At 39.8% G+C, this 25,927-nt stretch overlaps 1 protein-coding gene across 4 annotated transcripts; it reads right to left on the bottom strand.

Annotated features, from left to right (window-relative positions):
* Positions 1 to 2: 2 nt before the first annotated feature.
* sfpq (splicing factor proline/glutamine-rich) lies at positions 3 to 25,927 on the bottom strand. 4 transcript variants are annotated; one of them, XM_022212057.2, is made up of 12 exons: positions 24,952 to 25,927; positions 23,773 to 23,961; positions 23,330 to 23,631; positions 23,151 to 23,246; positions 22,501 to 22,697; positions 22,272 to 22,356; positions 22,042 to 22,153; positions 21,882 to 21,930; positions 17,416 to 17,522; positions 2,071 to 14,741; positions 329 to 423; positions 3 to 104 (listed from the first exon to the last, which is right to left on the bottom strand). In XM_022212057.2, the coding sequence occupies exons 1-10, from the start codon at positions 25,774 to 25,776 to the stop codon at positions 14,631 to 14,633; spliced, it is 2,073 nt and encodes a 690-aa protein (XP_022067749.2). In that variant the 5' UTR covers positions 25,777 to 25,927; the 3' UTR covers positions 3 to 104; positions 329 to 423; positions 2,071 to 14,630. The 4 variants fall into 4 exon arrangements, with proteins under 4 accessions (XP_022067749.2, XP_051811570.1, XP_051811571.1 ...); XM_051955610.1 differs by having other exon boundaries at positions 345 to 423; XM_051955611.1 differs by having other exon boundaries at positions 2,071 to 2,119.

Genomic DNA, 25,927 nt, shown 5'->3' with positions numbered 1-25,927 from the left:
ACTCAGGTTTGTATCATTTATTATTAAAGGTCAGAAACGGAGCGTCCCTCCTCTGGACTGCAGCCTGATCGCCCTCTGCTGGACCAGCTCTGATACTGCAGCACCTGAAAAAAAACAGGAATTCAGCTCAGACTATTTCACTAAAACACTGCAAACAGAATGTCTATTTATAGAAAGGTTAATTAATGTCTGAATTAGAGTGCGTATATTACACTTACTGTGCATTTTATATTTTTTACTTACTGCATATCTATCTGTATCTATGGTGGTGGCAACTTTACTCTTTCTGGGAATAATTAAACAGTTTCTATTCTACAGAAATAATAACCTGCAGGTGAACTAACAGACGTCATCCTGGCGGCTCCACAGTCGCTGAGTCACTCGTAGTTTTGGCATTTTAACAGACACCAGTCTTCATTTTATCTGTGAGAAAGGAACAAAGAACAACAACTGTTAGTCGTTTGCTACACTGAAGGTCAAACACATGGATAAGAGAGGAAAACAGGATTTAAATATGCAACATTTTACTCACAAACACACAGCATGATGATTGCTAAAAATGATTTATTTTACTTATTACGGCCCTAATCACTATTTATGAAACAGCTCACTTTTCCAAGAAGACGACTGTTGATTGATAAATGACTAATGATTATAATATGGCTGTGAAAATAATAAAGATCTTTTTACTGGCTTGAATATAAGACGACCTGATTAGAGGATGACGTCTACAGTAGTTACTCTATTAGTTGTCCACTAATAGATTCAAATAATCAACCATTTTTTTTGATATTCGATTCCATTCGACTGATTTCTAAGAAAAAAAAATCTCAATTCTTTTCTGGTTTTGTTTCTCTTCTGTGGCAGTAAACTGAATATCTCTAAAAATACGTCATTTGAGGCATCGTGTCAGGGCTTGAGAACCATTGACGGGCATTTATGTTTTTTCACCATTTTCTGGCAAAAAAATAACTGATTAACTGAGAAAATAACTGATGAATAGGCAATGAAATGCTAACAAAATTACACAAAGGTTTTCTAATCATCAATTATCCTTTCAACACCATCAGCTAACACAATGTAGCATTAGAACACAGGAGTGATGGTTGCTGGAAATGTTCCTCTGTACCCCTATGGAGATATTCCATTAAAAATCAGCTGTTTCCAGCTGGAATAGTCATTTACCACATTAGCAATGTCTACACTGGATTTATCATTCATTTAATGTTTTCTTCATTTAAAAAAAAAACGCTTTTCTTTTAAAAATAAAGACATTTCCAAGTGACCCTAAACTTTTGAACAATAGTGTGGGAGAAACAGACACTTATGAGGCTTATTTCCTGTTTGTCAATGAAGGTAAACAAAGTAAAGCGCTTAAATTCCTGTTGATGCTGATAAAATAAAAATGCTCACAGTTAGCCCAGATCATCCCCTGGGGGACTTGAAACATCTTTTAAATACTATGGAAATATCATCTTTTAGGACTGATTCTTATATCTGCACACTTTAATTTTATTGCACATCCATTTTGATGTCTACGTTGTGTTTTGTCATGAACCTGTCTGTAACTCAGTGTTATATTGTCTAGTACAGGTTCCTTAGTGTTCATCAGAGAATGAGACCCAGTGTATCAATGAGATTACCTGCATAAATAAAAGTAAATAAAATAAAAATTATAATTTCAGGATTGGGCTTCAGACATCCTCATGCAAATGTTGCTGCAGTGGGGTGTTAGTATTCTGGTATATGGTGGGTTTACCAACACACACACAGGCCCAGAACATCTGCAGAGTCAAACATTTAATAATGATGGTCAGAGGGCAGTGAGGGGGCTACATGTAAACACTGAGGTGAACAGAGGTCAGTCTGTGCGTAGTTGCTAATCAGTGACAGAGGATTAAAGAACAAAGAACAAAAGGTGATTGAATCAAGAGATCTGGCAGACAGTTGCCAACAACATAAGGTAAGAGAATTAGGAATATAACTGGAGGTAAAGTAGTGACACTAGAGGGTGTCTGAAGCAAAAGATGCTCATCCAAACGTTATTTATTTAACTACTGCAGATCTTACCTTGGTTTATCGGTGTGGACTCTCAGCCTCCTGCGACTGGTCGAGGCTCCTGTGGCGAGAGACAAACAATGAGAGTCTGGCAGTGGACTGGTCAGCAGCTTCATCTTACTTAATCCAACTATTTATTTTCCATGTTTAAAAAAACATAAAAGCCTGTGTTTCTGTGCATACTGTATTGATGTGTTTGTGTGACCAATGACTGGATATTTACAAGAAAAAAAAGGTCATGATGCTACAGTGTGAACATGCAATACAAATGTGTCGTGTGCGTCAGTGTGAGGAGTGTAAATGTGTGCTATGAACTGTGTGTTACTGAAGACCTCTCAAAACCCTGAAGTTCATGTTTAGAGACTGCAGAGGGAACGAGACAAATTCATGACAACAACGTTCAGATCTGTTGAATCCAGGTAGGATTCGGGTACAAAGCCTTGTGAAGCCTGACTTCATGCTGACACGTCGGGAGTTTTACTGCAGGACGACCCCAAACGGAGCGGCACCAGAACCGAACACAGACTGGGTCTTATCTGGTCATTTTCAGTGTCAGTCAGTCAGACTTTCAGACGAGGTCGATAAGGCTCAAAAGGACATTCTGGCATCACACTCAAACATTAGAGAAAAGATTTTGGCCAATTGGGACTGAAGGTTTTGCTGTAAAATGGATCACAGTGCAGACAGATACATGACAGCCTCCACAGGCTGAACTCAGCGTCGTCTCCTCCTCATCGGAGGTTCAGAGATTCATAGACTTCTGGTCAGACCTCGACTCTTCACAGCTACAAAACCACTCCTACATACAAGCAACACATGGAAGTCGAGGTGAAGTGTACTTTATAATGGCTGGCTGGTCACTGGCATGACTCGGCATCACGTGTAACAGAAAAGAGAAAAATATGAGAACTGAGCGGCACTGAGAGAAGAAAGAGGAAAGTACCATGAGCAGCTGAAGCACCGACGGCTGAAGAACAGTTCCATGTGTTCCTACATTCAGCTGAGCACTGATGAAAATGATTATTTTCAACATAACTACATGTCTCTCCTTCTGGCAACAAACCACAGACGGGTCAACAATCAGTAGTTTGATGTTTGTTCTGTTGAAAAAGACTTGATGTAAATCACAGGACTGGATAAGGTGACAAAATACAGCCCAAGAGCTCCACATCATGAAGCAGCACCGTAGGAACTGTATTTAATCCAGGATTAATCCGTTTTGAGGAAATGACTGAAACCTGTTTTGATTAAATCCTGTCTTGTGTGTTCTTGGTCCATATGAATTAGGCTTGTCAAAAATATCGATACTTCGGTACTTACTCGATCCTAAACATTGTAAATGGATACGATACTAGCTTGCCATAGTATCGATACCATCGATACTCTGCTCCTATGGTCTGCTGCTCCTGCTACAGTAGAGCACCCCCCCCTCCAAACTCACCGCATGTCCAGGCTTGTTAATGTCTTGCTACTACCAGCAAAACACGATGGAATGAAGAAATATAACCATGGCGAGTGTCACAAAATTTCGTGAGGTAAGCTCCCGTTTCATCATGATTGAACGGAGTTGTATTTACATCCTAAACGGCAACGTAACGCTGCCAGGGCATTAGCCGACTAAGCTAGCTAGCTAGCGCTAGTCTAAAACATAACGTTACATGGGGCTTTTTGCCAACGTTAGCAGGCATGCCCGCAGCCAGAGTAATCCTAATTGATTGCTTTAATTTAACGAGATAAACATATTTGCGTCTAAGTGTGACATTTCTCTTATAGCTCCAGAGTGACGCTGAGAGTGGAGAGAGTCGACCGTCTGCAGCGACACTAAAACACCAACAGCCTTCGCTAACAGCAGTGTTTGACCAGCAAAGACATTATGATCCAAAGTCACAAGAAGCAAAGAAAATAAACAGGGCTGTGACAGAGTATTTGTGCATGGATATGATCCCCATTTACACAGTAGAGAAATCTGGGTTCAAACAACTTCTCAAACAGCTAAATCCTAGGTATGACCTTCCCTCACAATCATTTCATGAGCACTGAAATTGAGGTTAAATACTGATGTACTATTTTGTTTTGCACTACCTCATACATCTTTAAAAAATATTGTATTAATGATACAGAAGTTTTTCCCAATAAAAAAATGGTTTTACAGCAAATTACAAAAGCCTGTGCTTTAATTTGTTCCGTGTGGTATCAAAATGGTATCGAGTATCGATACTGAACTGGGTATCGGTATCGAAGTTGAAATTCTAGTATCGTGACAAGCCTAATATGAATATAACTACAGTTGTTTTGTCTAAAGACGAGGCTTCTCTGTTGTAAACTACAGATGGAATAGTCTGGTCAAACATTCACTGGAGGTAAAGCCACAGTAGATTTTTCTTCACTTAAAAGAAATCTGCTGAACGAAGACTAAGGAAGAATATCTGTCTGTTTGAAATGAACTGCTGCATTTGTCAAGAGAAAGAAAGAAACAAAATCACAACCAACCGCATCCACACAAACACACAAAGTCACAGAGGTTTCTACTGGAAGAATGAAAGGAGCTCAGAGGTCTGTAGTGAGTACTGCAATTAAACGTATTTTTATAAAGAGCTCTACGATCCCACCCAGAGCCACCCAAACACTACGTGACACGTTTCATTTAAAACACTGCATACGTCCCAACCCAGTACCAGCACAGGTCATGTTTAGAGTTCCACACATGTTGACAGAGAAGGTCAGGATGAAGTTGAGAGATGAACTAAACTGTAGGTCTGCAGGTGACTGGTTGGTTGACTTGCTCTCATCTGACTGGATTCTCAATGGTCAGACAACCACTGGTGTAACTTTCAGAAAATGAGAAGCGCTACATCCACAGTCTTCCAGAATTAATCCGTTATTTCTAGTATCAGGAGGAAGAGAAAGTCTCCATATTTTCATAACTTTGAACTGTTCCAAACTAATGGAGGCTGCTCAGTCCAACTGTCTGAACATTTACTGGCTGTTGACTCACAGTTGGCTTCAATTTGATCCATACGTCAACGTTCAGATGGCCAAAAAAAAAATCAACTTTGCAAATATCCGTTTGCTCAACAGCCACCACAGCAGACCATTTACTGACAGCAGTGAACCTTTCTTTGTTGTATTTCTCAGTAGTGGTTGTGCTGTAATCAGTAGTTGATATATTTCCAGAAATTAAATGAATACATGCAGGTGCAGGCTGCTCTACTGTTCTTATTTTAGCATAAAATAAATTACATTACATAAACATTAAAGAAATGTTTTTTCTGTTAATTTAAGCTAACAAAGCTAGCAGGGCAAGTGTACTTAATGAAGTACAACCAGTGTGGTTAAAATATTATATAATACAATAAAAATGTACTAAAGCAGAAATAATCTATTCATGTCACGTTCCAATAAGAAGAATCACTATAAAACAATCAGAGGTATAAAAAGGGAATGAAGGATTCTTCTCACACCGATACGGTGGAAAAAATTGAAGAAATGGGTTTTGATTGGGATTTTTTTTGTTCATTGCTACACACAACCTGCCTGTTCACACAACTAATCAGCTACAAAATACAGCAATGTTTCCGGCAAAATAAACAAATTCAGGAAAGGAACAAAGAAAACAACTCAAATACGTTGTACGGTTGTGCAAGACTACTGCTTTAGAAAAAGTTTTATATTTAAATGTTTTTATAACCCCAGCAATGCTAGAAGGACAGAAACACTTGAAAACAGTTTGTTGCAGCACACATCTGCCTTTGGACACCAACGTTGAACCAGTGACTCAGCCGTCCATACACACTTGTTTTCATGCATACATACAGAGAGGCCAAAGTACTACAACCACACACACACACCGCACGGCTACAGCGCTGCCACACACACACAAAAAGGTTGAGGAACAGAGATCTGCACTGTGATGCCATTCTTTGTAAGTGTGATGCCAGAAGCCTGCATACGTCACTGTGAGCAGCGACGGGGAGGAAGAGGACACAAAGAGTTAAGTTATGGGACAACTGTGCATCTTGTATTATAAACATGGATGGGACACTTACCTTACGTGTTCGGCTGATCTGTGTAAGCATACCTCTGGCTGCAGTGCAAACAATCCAGGCTTTACTGTCCACTGACTTCTGCAGAACTACTCATCGTCAATGTAACCCAACTGCAGAGAAGAGCCTCTACTGTGGACTGGGGCAGCCCGTCTTTGACAAGCTGGCTGACAGCAGCTAACGCACCTCATTTACCCAAAGACATGAAACACGCACAACCACACGGGCACAACACGCCATCCTCTCTTCAACAGTAAGGGGCATGGGACTTCCTGCCTCAGGTACGCTGGTGAATAGGACGTTGGTCAGGTTTACTGGTGTAGTTTTTGCTTTTAGAGACAGGGATTATAAAAGAACTTCTACAGGTTCAAAGTTAAAACCTGAGGAAAGTCTTTGTTCAAACTCAAAATGTGCAGACAGCAGGGGTGTAACGGTACAGAAGGTTCATGGTTCAGAATGTAGCTACAAGTTCAATTAACAAAAAAAATGCATAAAACTATATACTCAAAAGAGCCTAACTGGCTATAATTCTTACTATTGAGATTGTGAAGCTAAAATTCTGCCAATCAGAAAATCCTGACCTGTTAACAGCCAAAATAAATATCGAGAACACATAGTTCAGACAAAACTGTCAAAGTCGCAGCTCAGCTTTCATGGCTGAACCTGCTAATGTACTACTGCTGACTGACTGCACCAACATAAACAGCAGCTATGCTGCAATACTACAGTAAAGGGAATTGGAAGTAAACTTTTAAATGTCACAAAATACTTACATTAAAAAAGTGGCAGCAGACTATCATTTCATCAGAGCCTGTTTAAAAAAGTGTTTCATCTCCTGTGATTTCCTTTTTGCACATGAAGTTAAAAAATTATTTTTTTGGACGAAAACATGTTACACACAGAGCGAGTAACTGTGCATCCAGAAACAGAAAACGTGACATAAGGAACAGATGCCTGTACCGTTACACCCCTAACAGGGATATCCTCTAATGAAACTCAGTATATATTCATGTAGCGTACTTTGAATCATTTGACAAATGCTTGATGCAAACCTCTTCTGAAAGTTAAAAGTCAAAGCTTTGATTTCAATTTTATGCAGCAATGCAAAGTGAAAAAGTGTTTGCAATGTATCAGTCTCAGCAGTATAATCACTTTACAGTATGTTAGATGTGCTTGATGCACTAATAAATCACTAACAAAGTGATTTAACGGTTTCAAAGCTTCTCTTTGCAAAGCTAAGTCAGCATGTTGGAAATCCTGAGCTTGCTTCTCGTTCATTCAGATTTTTGTAATGCAAGTATTTTACAGTCTAAACTGTCAGCAAAGAACTAGGGATCGACCGATAAGGTGTTTTCAGGGCCGATGCTAATTGTTAAGAAAGGCGGATGTCAGATATTTGAAACAGATACATATTAACAGCATGTGGCAGCAGGGAACTTGTCAGTCACGATTGGGGTCCTTTATTAATTAGGATTACTGTAACTGAATACGGACAACAGAAACAGGAGTGATATTTGAGCGTTCATGACGCTACGATGCTCTCTACCGTGAGATCAACTGACTGGTTTGTCTCCTGTCATTAGATCTACCGTTTTGTCATTTTTGTTGCCCACGAAGGCTCAAATCTAAAGCACCATTTCTTAATGTTTTCCAAAAACTATTCCAGGGTAATCTGTTGCTGCCTACTAAGTTAGCCTATAGCGTAGCCTAAGACACAGTGTCCTGATTTGGCTGTGCTTCTTGTTCAGTCTCTGGAAGAGAGACTTATCTGTCAGCAAAGACTGTTAAAGTTAATCATACTTTTAAAAAATGCTACAGCATTTTAGATAGTGTTGCCACAGGCTACAAGGCATAGCATGCTCCATAGCAATAGCCACAGCAGCCACACAAAGAAGTTCCAGCTGCACCACTTGTTAACATGAAGAACTGAATTACTGGAGCATTTTCTGTGTAACAGAGAAACTAGTTATGTTTGTGGAAGATGGTGGAGTTTTATTAGAACTTCAGCAACATCTTCTACCTCACCGCTGAAACATATCTGGAGCGGCCCCGCTATGCTAATGCTCTCATTGGTTGGCTGTATGGCTTTCAGTGATTGGCTGTCTCAGGACATGTAACCAATCAGAGAGCTGTGGACGGGACACTTCCTTTAGACTGCAGAGTGAATGCAGAAACAGACGGTCGACTGCATCAGAGCCAAAATAGTGCACTTCATATATTTTGCAATAATCAGTTAAAAAAAAAATCATCAAAAATTGAAAAAATGCCAAACAATCGGCCTAATAAGGCTAATAATCGGTCGATCCCAACTAAGAATGTCTGGTATATAAATGTGTTAGCAATAGAGAACATCTCAGTCAGTTGCTTAAAAGTTTGCTAGCATCTGTTTGGTGCCTTTAAACACATCTTGACAAAGACATTTTCTACATAAATATACATCAAAGCCTCCAGTTTCGCTTCATTAATGTCATGAAAATGTGTAAACAACAGACGATTTCTCTTTCACACCTCTGTAACTCATCTTCTCAGTCTGTTAAGTGTACTTGGTGCCACCTTTAGTCAAATGTTGACTATAAACATCTCTTTAAGGAGTCAAGAGTTGGATTTCCATTTCAAAGCATGTTGGCAGTCAGAGTCCTTGTTCTGAACCTCTGTATTTCACTGTGCAGTCTGCTACATTATTTCAGGTTTGAGAACTTGTGAATGACCAAATATCCGCCAGCTTTCCAAGCTACAGTTCACGATACTGATCCACCACCATCAAAAATGATTGTTTTTCTTCTATCTGGTCCTCCAGAGTGATAGCTTTTTGATTACAAAACTGCTCCAACCAAAGCTACAGACTCTGAATGTCTTGGATTGGAAAGTTCCTTTTCATAGTCCAACACCTGTTAAAGAAAAGCAAAGTGTACACAACACCAACACACACAGACATAACATTACAAGGTTTAAATTTACATTTAGGTCAAGTAAAGTTCTGAAGGATATTCAGATCCTGTCTATGGCTTAGACAAAATACTTCATACTAATCCAATTATAATTACACATTATTATGTATATATTAAACTTCACATACAAATTTTTATTAGCTCCATATAAATTAAATTTTTAGCCGATTTTAGGTGTTGCATGGTCTCATGAATATTGGTGGAATTTGACTTTTGTTTATGGTATTGGTGTTTCCACTGGAAACTATTTCCTGTAGAGGTTATTTTTTTTATTAACATTAAATATCTGTTCATTGCTTCTGCAACACTCAAACTACTAACAAGCACTAAAGTTTAAGCTGTTGTCCTAAATTTACTTCATGAACCCTGATCAAGGGAGAAAAGACTTCCACTTAAAAGAAGTCTAGCAAACATGTTATTTAACCATGAGAATAATGATCAGTTCTTTAAAACAGCTATTTAATTTTCATCTCAAAAATAAGCATGCAACTAGAAACCATATTTAAAAATCTGGAATAAACAACAGCAAATAAAAGTTGTTGGTTTAATGTTCCACTAGCTTTAGTGTGTCATTTTTAAACACATAAATAAGAGCACGATCTAAAAAAGGTACAAATGGTTCCAGATTAAAATTACTTGTGGACATTTCTCTCCAGATAATCTAATTTAACTAAAATCAATTTGGTATTGAGGGCAACACACACAGATGTTGATTTCCTCACCTTTAGTACAATGATTCATGTAATTTTATCTTATTTTTGTAATGCAAAGCTATTTGGGTCAGGGTCTGTTTTAAATGTGCCACATAAATAATATCAGGCAAGTTGTCACATGAATGACAATTATGTCAATTAAACTTTATATCAATCTCTTTCAGAAATATTAATATTGTGTTATTCACAATTTCTGAACAAGGATTCTATTTGCAGAAGAGAGTTTACACTGTAAACGTTAGAAAAGCACCAACTTGCTTAAAAATGTTCTGAGGGACAACTTTCAAAGTCAGCTATGTTCTTGATATTTAATAAAAAGTTGGTATTTACCTGTGTAGTTCCAAAATGTTAATGCAAAAGGAATGCTACAGGGCTGGATTAGGACCAAAGCCCAACATTTTATCCACACTACATCTATTCACAAACTACTGTCCGTCCTTGTTTAATCTTGCGTTTATGATGTTGTGAATCTCACTAAGATAATCTCCAAAAGTCCAGTGTTTGGGTTTCTTAGCTAAAGCATTCCTGAGTTCACACTACACAGCCACAACTTCCTCCACAGTCCAAAATCTTTAAAGCCGGTCATACCTGTTAAAGAAAAAATGTACATAACACAAACACACGTAACATTTGAGATGAACACTCCATGACATCCAGTTCTATTACCAAATGCAGCCAAGCGTTGTAGTCCTGTTTTGCAGCCTTTTCTGGCACGTTGTCAGATACCGCATGATGAAAGCTTTCTTATAACTAAGCAAAAAGATTACCATTCTTATGCTTATATGTTTAGTTATTGTGCAGGATACATTAACAGGTACATTGCAGGTGATTTTAAAGTCTATTAAAGTCTTCATTACTCCATTGTTATGGCAAACCTTGGCTAAATGACAAATAAGAAGTAGAAAGTCGGCCATTAGACAGACCTTTACTGTTGAAAAAAAGAGCATAAAAGCAAGTGATTCCAGAGTTACCAAATGTTTAAACTGTGTGAAAAACCATTAGGATGAAAGTCAGATTCAAGCATTATTTAGACCCTCCAGAAAAACGCGATTATGCGATCGCATGAATTCCCGCATTAATCACCAAAATGCCGCTGATTATGCAGGGGTCAATTATTTCCCAAAAGGCCGCATAATCCCCACAAAACAGCGCATAATTCCCGCAAGAATCTCACATTTCCACGAAAAAAAGAGAAATATGCGGGTCCCGCTTGATTTCACAATTTCCGCATAAAATGAGAAAACTATAACCGATATAAATGGAGTTGTGAGTTTTTATGTGACGCCCGGCCTGACGTCATCAGTTCACGCATTCACACACACTAGAAGCACGAGCTGATGCAGAGCGCGGCACTAGTGTTGTCAACTTAGCGACTTTCCAAAGCGTCCTAGCGACTTTTTTTTTTTGTCAAAAGCGACTAGCCACAAATCTAGCGACTTTTTCTGCCGTTTTGGAGACTGACAGGAAAACTCGGCTCATTCTGCAGCTACTGTGTTTTCAACAAGCAGCAGGTGCTTCTGTGAGCTCCTCCCCGTCCCAAAGCACAGGCTGTCAGTCCAGTAACCCCGCAGCAGTCCCAGTGTCTGATTAGAGGACACATCACTCCGCGGCCAGACGGCAGGTGAATCGCACATATTTTTGCATATTTCACAACTATTCGCACACTTTGCAACTTTCCGCAATTTCCCCACATAAAATGTCATAAAAACCCTGCCTATTCATTCGCATAATCAAGGATTTTAGCCCGCATAATCAAGGATTATTGCCCGCGTTTTTCTGGAGGGTCTAATTATTTTTTTTTTTTAAAGTATCAAAAGTCCTACTGTCATACAATTCAATAAAGTATACACCTTCAATAGTCCACAGAAAGTCAGAGTGAAACTCATGCTATATGAAATAAGAATTATTACAACTTTACTTACACTCAGTTTTCAAGCTGTCTCCTGTTTCCACACAACTCTGATAGAAGGTTGCAGAAGCAAGTTGTGAATGGATGGTGCTGTCCATTAAATATACTTCTAACCAGGTACTGGTGGTACCAGAGTGGGCAGGAGAATAAAAGATGTAAACTCAAGTAGTAACAGGATGTTAACAGAAAGGGCTTGAAACCATTTGTTGTACATTAATGTCCAGTTATTGTTGCACAAGTGATAGGTTTCATAATTCATCAATGTGCCAAATTTATTCATGTAATTTCAATGCCCAAAGGTAAATAATACCAACTATTAGTATCCAATTGTTTTCATCTTCCTGAAATATCTCTCCAGAGAGCAGATGCAATGTCTGCGCTTAAGAAGTTACCCCACCATTAAATGGATTCTGATATTTTTTGCTGGTTCTTATAATACTGCTACAATGAGGTTAAGGAGGCCACAGACAATCATGTCTGCTGAAAAGCAGGAAAAAAAAAGAAAAGATTGTAGTCCATGGGCACTGCTGTATGTCATCAAAATAATGACATAAGACCAGGTGAGATGGTGCGTCGGGAAAAGATCACCCCTCCCAAAATAAAGCTAAGGCAATTCTGAGGAAAATAAAAGCACTTCAACCCCAGTTAAATATAATAAAACAACACATTGTTGTAAGACACTGATACTAGTCTACCTTCAGCTTACTAGAAAGGATGCTGATGGACTTCATGCCATCAGGCACTAAGAGTGTGTCTGAATCTCACTGCAGTATAACCTAATTATTGAAGCTTTACTGGCTTATAACCCTGAAAACCAGGGCATCCCATGCCTTGACAAATAGGGTCTTTGAAGTTCTTCTGTTCTTGCAGTATCATGACGATGAAGCACTACTTGTGCAGAGAGGCACTTGTTTCCATTTCCTACATTAAGCACTGAGTGACTGCCAACTCAAAAATTAAACTAGTGGCATGTAGATAAACTCGATACATGACCAGAATACGTCAGACTTCTGTTCAAGATGTCACCCATTGCTAGTTTTTTTTTTTTTGCTTTGTCATCAAAAAGGCGTGACGTCTTCATCAGACAGAGCAAATCTGACACATTTATGGTTGAAGCATTTATGATTCTGTTGGATATCATGCTTTCAAAGCACTCAACACTTGTTTCCATAATTCTAAATGAGCCCTTTTCCAGTCATAGAAGGGCTGATCTAGTCATTCCAACAAACAGTGAAACTACTGTACTGACACTCAAATCAGTTAAGATTTTATGTCAGTTGCTTTACTATGAATTTACTTATACAAACAACCTTTGTAGATATTTGTTCCACCTAAAGTAAGTACATCAGTGAAAATGACTACGTTTACATGCAGTTCTGTCTGTTCTACCGAGACAGTAAACGGCTGTCAATAGCCGTTAATGATATCCAACTTAACAGAACAAAGCTTTCAGTCACATACATGCTGAACGACAACTTCTTTTAGACTTGTCACTAAAAGGTCAGCATATACACCAACTTTCACCCATAGGCTGTCTAATAAAATGACTTCATTACCAAAAAAAGCAAAAGTGGGGCTAAAAGCATCATTATATGCATTAGGGCTGTAGCAACAATGCACTAAGTGCACTCGTGCAGATCTTATTGGAAAAAATGTATTAACTTATAACAGCAGCAACATGTTGCCATGTTGGTAGTTGAGCTGATGAATGTAAACTGCTGACTGAAAAATGTACATGCAAATGTTGGTCCATCTACAGAACTACTATACATATAATGAAAAATACAAAGAAAGTGTCGGGTCATTAGAAGCATAATACGGTAAAGCTGTAAAAGTGGCAACACAAACTGGAAGCGCAGTTTTCATGTCATCCATTGTCTATAAGAACGCACCAGATTTCAAAAAACGACTGAACGGTGCTCAGAATCATTCCAATACAAACTGAACTGCATGTAAACGTAGTCAATAAGCACACACTTCTGTGGACGATGTCTGACAGAGTGATGTGAGCAGAACGTCTGTCGGCTTCAAACTAAACCACAGGCCGTCTTAAAGGTTCTATGTGTAGTATTTCTGATGTCCTGAAGCACGGCTGAAAAAGCCGATGCGGCCACGTAAATATCAAGATCAATGACAAGTTTTAGTCTCAAAAAAGGAGATCTTTGTTCTGTCTGAGCAGTGATTGTGAAGATGTGCAACCGAAATCACTGCGACTCCTGCACTGTACAATAACTAAGTTTTCAATCATTCAGTGTTTTCACATCCATAATGACCGCTGTCAAAAACTCCAACACAGTATATTGATTTAGAATAATGGCCTGTCAGTCAGCTGAATTTGCGGGAAGAAAAATAAAGAAGTAAAAGATAAAGACAGGTATTTTCAATAACTGCATCAGGCATGGCACACACTTTTTTTTTAAGATTTTGTTGTACACGTCTAATTAAAAGGCCAGGACTGTGGCAGAGATAACACATAGACTCTTTAAGGCCTAATTTGGCAGATGTATCTATTTTATTTCACCCATTGTTGGGATTTACTTTTTAATCATACTGCATGATTCAACTTTAGGAATAAATGTTAAAAGGTTTGTCCGGATAGAACCAATGTCTCTTTATTATAATACATGCTTTGACTCCAAATGTATGGCACAAAACACAGCCATAGGAAGTTGAGAAAAATGTTACAGTTATCACTTCACGACGACTCACAGAGCATAATACAACTAGAAAAGAAAATTATACATGGTCAGAAAGAACTACTGGATCACACAAGGGTGACCTCTTTCCACACTACAGACAATACAAAATAAAAAATTGAAAATATTGACTGTCATAAAATGAGTAAATTGCCTGGCTAAAATGCTGCAACAGTTGAAACTTAAATACAAGAAATGCGACTCAACATGTTCGTTTTGGAGAATCTATACAAATAGAGCGGCTGGGAGCATCAGAGCAGTATTTAGAAACGGGGCTTCTTAGTAGGGCCCTCAAACTCCTCACGGACCCTGCCGTACCCAGCGTTACCAGGACCCATCCCCCTAGGACCGCCCTGGGCGAAGCGCTCACCACGCTGTGAGGGGGCAATGTGCCAAGGAGGCAGATAGGAGGGTAGGGAAAATGGTACGGATGGGATCAGTGCGCAAGCACACAGTTCATGTCCATATGGAGGTGTGTAAAAAAGTATGGCAATAGAGGTGGTTTGTTTCATATTATGAGCAGATTTACAAAACAACCAGCAGGAGACACATCCGAAGAAACGGTTCGTTCCAATATGAAGGTCCACAGGTGCCACAGGTTACATACGGAAAAGGAAGAGAGGGTAATGCTTTCGTTAGTCAGTGCCTACCTACTATGAGCTCTTCTCCAGTGCATGCCAAGATCAGCTTGTAGGTCTTACTACTTATCAGGTCAAGCATTATTAAATGCTGACTGGATTACCTGGTTGATAATCAATAAATATGCCAGCAGATACATGTTCACACCTCTGGATAGAGGTATTTACGATTAAATATATAAGGCAGTAAAGTGTCAGAGTCCAATAGTTGTAGCCAGAATTCATATTTTCTTCGAGATTTAGAAAAAAAATTTAATCAAGTACAACCGTAACTTAAGTGAGTGAAATTAGCTATTTCCAAAGTTTCCTAAACAGAAACAATGGTGAATAAGATACCACAAAGCATCTTATGGCATTGCATTAATAAAATGTTAAACTACTTATCCCAAAAGTAACCAGAACTGAAGAAGTTCAGGGACTGTAGTAGCAATACATGTGGAGAATATTGGCAATTAGAGATAATTTAGGGAAATGTAATAATTGCACAAAACAGTCAATTCAACCATTTTTCCAACAAGAAAGCAGTTTGTTTTTCAATATGCACTTTAAATGTTTATGTTTATGAAACTAGAACTGTGAGACAGTCTGTGTCTCAAAGTCAGAAACAAATGCTTTGATTTACAAACCTGGCTACAATGGAGCAACAAAAGCAAGAACAGAAAACAGAATATAAAGTAGTAGAAGTGTAGAATAGGACTATATCTTGGGCGTGTACTTAATGCTGCTCAGTCACTACACAATTAAGAGTCATTGAGTTTCATTTTTCAGATTAAAAAACTCCTACTGAAGAATCACAAAGAATCTCGATTGATTCTTGATTCAGATAAACTGCGTCACCAATATGAACGTTTCCAACAAGCCTAACAGAGCCTGGCCAATACTACAATGGATATTTTAGGGAGTAAAATGTCCTTTATAACATGACAATGTTACTGCTTATATAGTCATTGTTGATTAACTTCCAAACGCATTTCACAAACTAGTTAGTCATGTAATGTGAAGACATTTGCTTACTCAGCTACATGTGCTGCAGACGGTGCTGAAAATATCGCAGCAAAGGAGTTTTAGTCACTCTGCTGGACAAACTATGTGATTAAAACTATTTCCAAGTTACCCCAAGCATCTTTTCTATATCATTTTCAGTATGAAGAGCATTCACTGCACATTGGACAATATATACATGCGATACATATACATACTGACATATCTGTTACAGGCCATTATTGGCCAACCAATGTACCAGTCAGGCTCTGAAGCTTAAATGTAAAACTATTTCGAACTGTCTTTTCTAAAATTCCTTTGTCAGGCAAATTATGCATTCAATCCAAAGGAAGACTAAAGAATTAGCTAAGATGCTATTAGAATATGCAGACGAAGTGGAAAATGTATAGTGCACCATTTGTCAAATTCAAGCTTAAGTTAATACGCTGAAAGACACGTGACAATCAGGATTTGTGATGCTATCACACATTTAGCTGCTCGTCAACAATAATCCAGAAACAAATCTGGCATCGGCACTACAATTCTGCCAAAGGCATTGACCTTTGGCTTGGTTCAGTATTCACTTAAATCGTCCTACGCACATAATAGGAATGCTGTGCCTGCCCCCACCAGTTAATCCATTTATGTACAATTTTCTTTAAATTTACTGTTTTATACCATCATCCTGCACTAAATGCACTGTAATTGCATCGTTTCAAAAAAAGTTACTTATGAGAAGTTAAAGGCTGATCGTCCAGAAGACGACGTACACTCCTACTTCAGGTCTCAAACTGGCTCATGGCACACAAGGAGCTTCCACCAGATTCCACACTACCACCAAAAATACTCGTAGACTCTTCATATACAACTTCATTTCTGCTCATAAACAGATGATGCATGAAAGTACTAGCACAGTATGTAAAAAGTGATTTAAAACTACAAAAGGAGCATCATTGGCTGGTAAATGGAAAAACACTGGCACATGTCATTCTGTCTTCAGTCAAGAAAAAGTGCCTGTCCAGCTCACAAGAGACAGGGCTTGCAATAGCAGTCCACTACGCAAACAGCATGATGTTGAGCAGAGCCACTGAGGTATACAGCTGTCAGAAACACTGCGGAGCGATTTCTGATGATTTAGTGCAGGTTGATGGCTTCGTATCTGGAAATCAGTAAGTCTTAGGTGAAGGTAACTGAGGGGGCTTGACCTGCTATTGAAAGAAATCCTATCAGTTTAGCAGCATATCTTTCACATTCAACAACCAACAAGCTGCCAGAAGAAAGCACGAAACAGAAATCGCTCTTATCTTCCCATCCTGCTTGGCCAGCTGGCCTTCATGTCTAAAATCCGCCAATAGTCTTTCAGATCGAAAGGAAAGCCCAACACAAAACTACATTAACTACTGATCTTCCCAGAAGTGGGATACGTTACCATTTCGTTGCCCAACAAGCCTCCTGAAGATTGTCCCATTCCCTGCTGACCCTCAAAGCCCAATCCACTCATTGGGAACTTCTGGCCAGATCCACCAAAGGGCATATCTAACAGACACATGATGACAAGTCAAGAAAACATACTGCATTTGAAATAAACACATCAGACAAACTGCTACTGCAGCGTGTTGATAGCAAAGCTGATTCAATAGAATTGGTTTTATTACATTTAGATTATCAACGTCCATTTGGGAAGTAGTGGGAAGCAGCAGTTTGCACCCATGTCTGTCCAAACTGATTTAATATATATACACTTAAGACCTTCAAATAGGGCTGGGCGATATGGCCAAAAAATAAAATCTCGATTTTTTTCGTCATCTTGGACGATTACGATTTTAATCGATTTTTGTTGTCTCTTTGCGGTCCGTTTGCTATGGCTAGTGCGAGCCATGCCTAGGGTTGCCACCTTTCAGAAACAAAAATAAAGGACACCCACCACTACTCCTCGGGGCCACAGTTCAGTAAAATTGAAAAGACATTCACAGATTCAGACTAATGGCATCAATAACTCATAAGACATACATTGTTAAAACATAAACAATGCCTCTTTCCCATCGTTGTAGGAAGACAATGAGGTACAAGCCCAGTTTTATCAAAGTAGCTGTCTATCAAGCTGCAGGAATAACACTGGTGTCAACTGGAGCCAGTTGAAGGCTGCAGTGATTCTGGTGACAGTATGGTGTATCAGAGTGAAGTTATTGAATATTGTCTCCCTTCGCTGTTGCAGCAGTTTTGCAATTTGCAGGCGGTCCCTGTTCACAGCCGGCTGCTCATAGACACCAATGTTATTTCTGCAACTTAAAAGACAGCTACTTTTGATAAAACTGGGCTTGTAGCACAACATCTGCCTTACAACGATGGAAAAGAGGCATCGTTTATGTTTTGACAACCTGTGTCTAATGAGTTATTGATGCTGGAAGTCTGAATCTGTGAATATCTTTCCAACTTTACCAAACGCGGGGCCACAATCACCCAAGGAGGGGTATATTTAATTTTGAAACAAGCATTTAGTCATTCTTAAAGCTTTAAGTGCTTTATTAACACAAAACTAAGAGTTTGGTATTGTTTTATGATCACAGGTTCTGTCTAAAAAGATGTGGCATCATTTTAAACATTGAAACCATACTAATAAAATGTAATGGCCAACCAGTGTGCAATACTGGATTCTGCAAAAACTGAATGCAGCATACTGGTAAAAGAAATTCTCTACAGATATTTTTCCCATCCAAATCTTTTCTTAACAATGAATGTATTAACTTATTTATGAGTGTATGAATGTATTTACTGATTTATTTATTTAGCACCGTTAGAGTTCTGAGTGAGTTTTTCTTTAGATAGGCAAAGACCATTTATTGATCACATCTAGGCTATTAAATAAATAACATTTAAAAAAAAAAGCATTTAAAATACTATTAAACAACTTAGGCATTTATTGAGTCACTAAAATACCGTAGAGTCTACGGCCACATTAGTCTGACGATAATCATCCTGTGGTAAATTCACAACCATGTACTGATGTCTTTTACCAAAGGGACTTCAGGAGATTATATGATGATAAACTGTGACCTGCTGGTTGGGTTCTCTCTGTTCTCATGTTTCTTACATGTTGGTCTCCTGATGCTGCCTTACTTCAGCTAGTCTATGAGCAACAGAAACCAACGCCGACGTCCGCCCGTGTTCTGCGCCCCGGTCGGACCCTGATTTCTGCTGCATTGCGCGCTCACTTCCGCTTTTGATGACAGCTTTTGATTCGTCGACGCGTCGTTAGTTGCAGCCCTACTTCAGACCTGGGTCTAGCGCGGCTAAGCTAGGTTTTCACAGTACTTTTGCAAACCTTGCACATGACTGTAGTTTGCTCTGTGTCAGTCTTGTCAAAGCCACTTCCATATAATCGATGTAACATGAGGCCCTTTTTTCACGACCAACTCTTCGTCTGCTGTTCTGTCCGCCATGACGGGGATGTGACTGTTTTGGCAGAAGGAGATGAGAAGCGGAAGCAAACACCAGTGCACAAGTCGTGAAAGGCAAAAGAAGAATTTGTATTGTTATATATTTAAGCTCGCCTCGATTTTACAATTTCGCAAATTTTCAAATCGTCGGGTTTTTAAAAAGAAAATTAATCGAATTAACTCAATTTATCGCCCAGCCCTACCTTGAAAGGACTCAATAGGGGTCATCTAAGACTATTATCAACAATTCAGTATTTGACCAAATGTGGAATATGACCACGATATCTACCATTCCTAAGTTATGCCATTTATTAATGGCCAGAAAGTATTTTTGAACATCATTATGAAGTCACAGTGAAATTGCTCTTTTGGAAAAAATAAAAAGAATAAAATGCAAATGATTTACTGAACATTACCTCAAGAGGTTCCAGAAAAATTATATTCATAAGAGTGGCACACAAAGACAACCTACAAACACCATGCCTCAGGTCATAACAGTTGCCAACACATAAAAAATACCTAAATGCTATATTTGCTACATATTTACTACTTTTACCGTGTCTTTTGTCCATATACACACGTGGACAAAATTGTTGGTACCCCTCAGTTAAAGAAGGAAAAACCCACAATTCTCACTGAAATCACTTGAAACTCACAAAAGTAACAATAAATAAAAATTTATTGAAAATTACATAATCAAAAACAGCCATTACTTTTGAATTGTTGATTAACATAATTATTTAAAAAAAACAAAACTAATGAAACAGGCCTGGACAAAAATGATGGTACCTCTATAAAAGATTGAAAACTATTTGACCAGAGTGACATGATTAACTCAGGTGTGTCATTTAATTGACATCACAGGTGTTTCCAAACTCATAATCAGTCAGTCTGCCTATTTAAAGGGAGACAAGTAGTCACCCTGCTGTTTGGTGAAAAGGTGTGTACCACACTGAACATGGACAACAGAAAGCGAAGGAGAGAATTGTCCCAGGACATCGGAAAAAAAAATTATAGACAAACATCTTAAAGGTAAAGGCTATAAGACCATCTCTAAACAGCTTGAAGTTCCTGTGACAACAGTGGCTCATATTATTCAGAAGTTCAAGACCCACGGGACAGTAGCCAACCTCCCTGGACGTGGCCGCAAGAGGAAAATTGATGACAAATTGAAGAGACGGATCGTTGGAATTGTATCCAAAGAGCCCAGAGCAACCTCCAAAGAAATTAAAGGTGAACTCCAAGGCCAAGGTACATCAGTGTCAGATCGCACCATTCGTCGTTGTTTGAGCCAAAGTGGACTTCATGGGAGACGACCAAGGAGGACACCACTGCTGAAAAAAACTCATAAAAAAGCCAGACTGGAATTTGCAAAAATGCATGTTGACAAGTCACAAAGCTTCTGGGAGAATGTCCTTTGGACAGATGAGACCAAACTGGAGCTTTTTGGTAAGGCACATCAACTCTATGTTCATAGACTCAAAAACCAAGCATACGAAGAAAAGAACACTGTCCCTGCGGTGAAACATGGAGGAGGCTCAGTAATGTTTTGGGGCTGCTTTGCTGCATCTGGCACAGGGTGTCTTGAAAGTGTGCAAGGTACGATGAAATCTGAAGACTATCAAGGCATTCTGGAGAGAAATGTGCTGCCTAGTGTCAGAAAGCTTGGTCTCAGTCGCAGGTCATGGGTCTTCCAACAGGACAACGATCCAAAACACACAGCCAAAAACACCCAAGAATGGCTGAGAGAAAAGCGTTGGACTATTCTAAAGTGGCCTTCTATGAGCCCAGATCTGAATCCCATTGAACATATGTGGAAGGAGCTGAAACATGCCATTTGGAGAAGACACCCATCAAACCTGAGACAACTGGAGCTGTTTGCTCATGAGGAGTGGGCCAAAATACCTGTTGACAGCTGCAGAACGCTCATTGACAAATACAGAAATCGTTTAATTGCAGTGATTGCCTCAAAAGGTTGTGCAACAAAATATTAAGTTATGGGTACCATCATTTTTGTCCAGCCCTATTTCATTAGTTTGTTTTTTTAAATAATTATGTTAATCAACAATTCAAAAGTGATGGCTGATGTTGATTATTTAATTTTCAATAAATTTTTATTTATTGTTACTTTTGTGAGTTTCAAGTGATTTCAGTGAGAATTGTGGGTTTTTCCTTCTTTAACTGAGGGGTACCAACAATTTTGTCCACGTGTGTACCTACAACTAATGCAGACTTAAATTACAGCGCTGCAATTAGTGAAACTTCCATTGTGTTTGCCTTTGTTTCAACTATTTACAGGATGGACTTCAACTTTATGGTATTTTTAGTGGTTGTATTTTGTAGTGATATAGAATTAGTTTTGTCTTACACCATGAGGCACAATGGCATTTATTCAGTGATCACAGAGTCTTAGATTTCTTTATAATTGAAATGAAATCACGAAAAACAGTCAACTTACCACTCATGCCCAAAGCACCACCGGAATGCATCCTCAGCTCCCTTTCCCTCTGTGATTAAAAAAAACAAGAAATGGTCAAATTAAACCAGGCAAATATTAAATGAGCACATCCCCTCATTACATGCATGTTGTTGGATCCAAATGTCGATTTTTAACTCACATCTATGAAGTTGCCCATCCTGTAGTTCTCCTCACGCTGGCGGCGCATCTGTTCTTCTATCTCCCTCTTCCGAAGCAACTCCTCCTCTCGTCTCCGTCGCTCTTCCTCTTGTCTACATAAATACAGAAAACATTCAACCACATGTGATTCAAGCTCAGCTCTCAATATGAAAAGAGATGTATATTATACAAGATGTAATACAAGATGCAATTTAATGTAAATTAAATTACCTGAGCTGCATCTCCTTCCTCTTCTGCATCTCCTGACTGTGCATCTCCTCCATGCGCCTCAGTTCCTCCTGTCGCCTCAGCAGATCTGCAAGAAAACATCAGACAGACAAATTTAATCATCACATTTGAACATGAAAATACTTCATTTCTCATGAGTGTCACATATTTGCTGTTAATAAATAGCTGAAAGTATTAATAACAGTTGCAGCTGGTTCATTTCTAAACATGCCTTGACGCAGCAGATTGGCCTGATGCTCGTGGTAGGCGTCCTCCATCTCACTCTCCAGCTTCTCACGGGCTTCACGCATGTTTTTCTCCACCTGCTGCCTCTGTTGCTTCTCCATTTCATCCAGGGACTTCCAGCGCTTGGAGTACTCGAATTCAAAAGTACCAGGACGAGCAAAACGAGGAGGTTCCTCGCGTTCTCTATAGACACAATCAACACATTAGAGAGCCTGTTAGGTTGACATGAATGTTTGATATTAGAATGGGTGCAAAAAAACCCACTTCATTATTTAAATGGTTAAAAATGGCAGAGTTTGCTCTATTACAGTAATGTCCTATTGTTATTTCAACATTTTAACAGTCAGTTTTTTGGTAATATTGGGAGCTTGTTGCCAGCACAGGCTGCAGACAACCTGCTCTCTTTTCACTCCCTTGATTCACACAGTCAAACATCTGCCAATCCACACAAAAACTGATTTGTAACGGCTGCAATTCCTCAAGCTACCCCCACCTTCTCTAGCAACATCTGCTACCCACAAAACAATGAGCTGAAGAAAATCATTTGCACAGTAAAGATGCAGACACAAATACTGCGAGACTTAAGCTCTAAAAGGGCTAATATACAGAATGAACATGACAAAGTGACATGCTTACACTTGATATCTTGGGTTCTTCTGTGCCAGTTTCTCTGGAAGACCGTCTTCATTGTCATACTGCTCCAGAGGCTCCACAACAACAGGGCGAGGTGACCTGAAAACAGCAAAACAAACCAATAAGACAAACAATTCAAGTATCTTTGACACGTTTGTATACAATGAAATAAAGTAACTTACGTGGTGAGCAGGAAGACACCCTCACTGCACCTATCCAGAGCCTTTCTGGCAGCAGGTCTGGATGCAAACTCGACAATACCCCTGCCTGTGGAGCGGCCACGATCATCTACGACAACAACTGCTCTCTCGACCATTCCAAACTGTGAGAAAGCTTCTTCTAAGAGCTCGTTGGAGACAAATGGCGACAGATTCTTCACAGACAGCGCTGCAGAGTGTGAAGCAAATCGAACACGCAAGGGTCTGCCTTTCATTGGTGTGTCATCCAGCTCCGCTTTAGCTATCTCTGCGAGCGCTCTGGATTCCTGCAAAGAAAAAACAAAACATTATCGTTAAATCATTAAATAATGAATTCAGTCTGCATTTTAGTATCATACAAAGTTAAAGCAAAACTTTGTATAAAAAAATGTAGTTCATGTACTGTAGACACAGCATGCAAGCCTTACCAGTCGGATGAAACCAAAGCCTTTGCCCTTGTTGATGAAGACTTCGCTGGGCTCTCCATATTTTGCAAATATCTTCCTGAAATCGTCCTCAGTGATGTCGTTCGGCAGGTTACCAACAAACAAACGGCACCTCTGTGTGTATGTCTTCTCACCAGGCTTCAGCAACATGGACAGCGTTGCCTTAAACGCCTGTAGGATAAAACAGTCCGCGGTACGTTACAACTCTCGACCGTTATAGCTGGACAAACAACACCTCAACGTATACGGAGTACAGAATATAACTGAACAAAACAAATCATACTGCAACAATTAGTTTTGACGCACAGCAACATCAGCCATTTTGAATTTCACCTCTCCTTTTCCATTTGACAAACACGCTCCCTTTCGTCTCGAGAATATATTTAATCAGAACATAGATGGATACCTTATTAATTCCGAGTGAAATTTAAGATCTTTGTAGCATAACTTTCTTTATTATTTCAATTGACTGCTCGGCCCTTGTGCAGAAATGCATAAAATCTACTTCATGTTCAAACATAAAATACAGAAAATAATGTTTTTAATGGCAACACCAGTGTTCTTTCATATCTCTGTTTAAATGACCGGCCGCCCATCCCCCACCGGCTTTGTGTGTCACAGGCGACTTAAACATGACCTAGATTAAAATTCTGGCAAAATAAAGCACTCACAAAGGTTTCAGGTTAACATACCGAAATCACACTAAAATAAACACGACAAAGAAAACAACTTCTTAGCGTAAGAGTAACAATATTCGTTTTTTGACAAAATGGCTGCTCGTTAAACCGACCCCACGATTGGGCGTATGGTTTTATTCACCGCTACAGCCGCTGTAAGCTGCAGTAACAGTAATGGACGTGCCGGCAGGATGACTCCGCCCGCTCGGGCTGTGGAGCGTTACATATCGAGCGCACTACTAGCCATTGTTGAATAGGCTAACATTAGCTACTAGGAACAGTCGACGCCATTCACGGCAGAAAATGTATTAAGAGTCAAAATCAGCTAAGGAGTAATAATGTGTAACAAATCATTTAGACATTCAAATGTCCTTTGATTAATCAATAAAAGAATTTGAATGTCTAGATGATTTGTTACACATTATTACTCCTTAACTGATTTTGACTCATTACAGGAAAATTAAGTACAAAAAAATAAACATACCTTTCCCTCGCCCTCTTCTGGCTCTGCTGCTTCGTTGTTTGCTGGTTCTGGTTTGAACTTCATCGCCGGTGGCCCTGTCCTCTGTCCCTGATGTGGCCCGGTCCTCTGGCCCTGCTGAGGACCGGTCCTCTGGCCCTGGTGGCCTCCTTTTGGGCCCTGTTGTTGCGGTCCCTTCGGGCCCTGTTGTTGCGGTCCCTTCGGGCCCTGTTGTTGCGGTCCCTTCGGGCCCTGTTGTTGCGGTCCTTTGGGGCCTTGCTGTGGACCCGACTTCTGGCCTTGTTGCGGGCCAGGCTTCTGGCCTTGCTGTGGTCCTCCCTTCTGGCCTTGCTGTGGTCCTTGTTTCGGGCTTGGGTGCGGAGGCTGCTTCTGTCCATTAGCACTACCCACCGGCGACTTCAGCTGCGGGTTCTGGTTCTTGTTGGCCTGGTTAGGCTGAGGGGAGGTCATGTTAGGTTTAGGTGGTGGTGACTGGACCTTGTTCTGAGGGGCAGGGGTGGTCGGTTTCGGCTGCTCCGACTGTTGCGGGGCCGGATTTTGTTGCTGTTGCTGCATCGGGCCTTTCATGGTGAGAGCCGGGCCGGGACTCGGCGGAGGGATAATTGGCATCGACTGGTTCTGTTGTTGCTTCTGGGGAGTCGTCTGTTGCGGTTTGTTGAAGTTGTTGTTGGGTGGCCTCCGATTTTGGTTCTGATTCTGGAAAGGATGGTTCCTGAAATTTGGGTTTCCCATTAGCCCAGCCCGCATGGGACCGCCGGGCCCAGCGCCTCGTCGTGGCTGGAAATGGTTCATCCCAAGACCGCCACGATTATAGTTGAATCGAGACATTGATCCGTAAATCGGCGAAAGCTGTTTTTAAAATACCAAAAACCTAAAAGGTTTGCTGCGTAACAACCGCCTACCTCCGCTTTCTGAAGGTTCTTAAAATGGCGACCAACGGCTCAGCACCGAAACGTCTTTCTTTCTCCAGCGCAGAAAG

Source organism: Acanthochromis polyacanthus, chromosome 11, assembly GCF_021347895.1.
Source record: "Acanthochromis polyacanthus isolate Apoly-LR-REF ecotype Palm Island chromosome 11, KAUST_Apoly_ChrSc, whole genome shotgun sequence".
NCBI classification, from domain to species: domain Eukaryota; kingdom Metazoa; phylum Chordata; class Actinopteri; family Pomacentridae; genus Acanthochromis; species Acanthochromis polyacanthus.
Note: the sequence above shows the minus strand (reverse complement) of the source record. Positions and strands in the feature narration are given on the sequence as shown.

Excerpts from the sequence above, each read along its gene's own strand:
- sfpq (XM_022212057.2), bottom strand. The coding sequence starts at position 25,776 with ATGTCTCGATTCAACTATAATCGTGGCGGTCTTGGGATGAACCATTTC. Across the intron at positions 23,247-23,329 it reads GGTGTCTTCCTGCTCACCAC|GTCACCTCGCCCTGTTGTTG; the intron begins GTAAGTTACTTT and ends TGCTGTTTTCAG. Across the intron at positions 21,931-22,041 it reads GGATGGGCAACTTCATAGAT|AGGGAAAGGGAGCTGAGGAT; the intron begins GTGAGTTAAAAA and ends TTTTAATCACAG.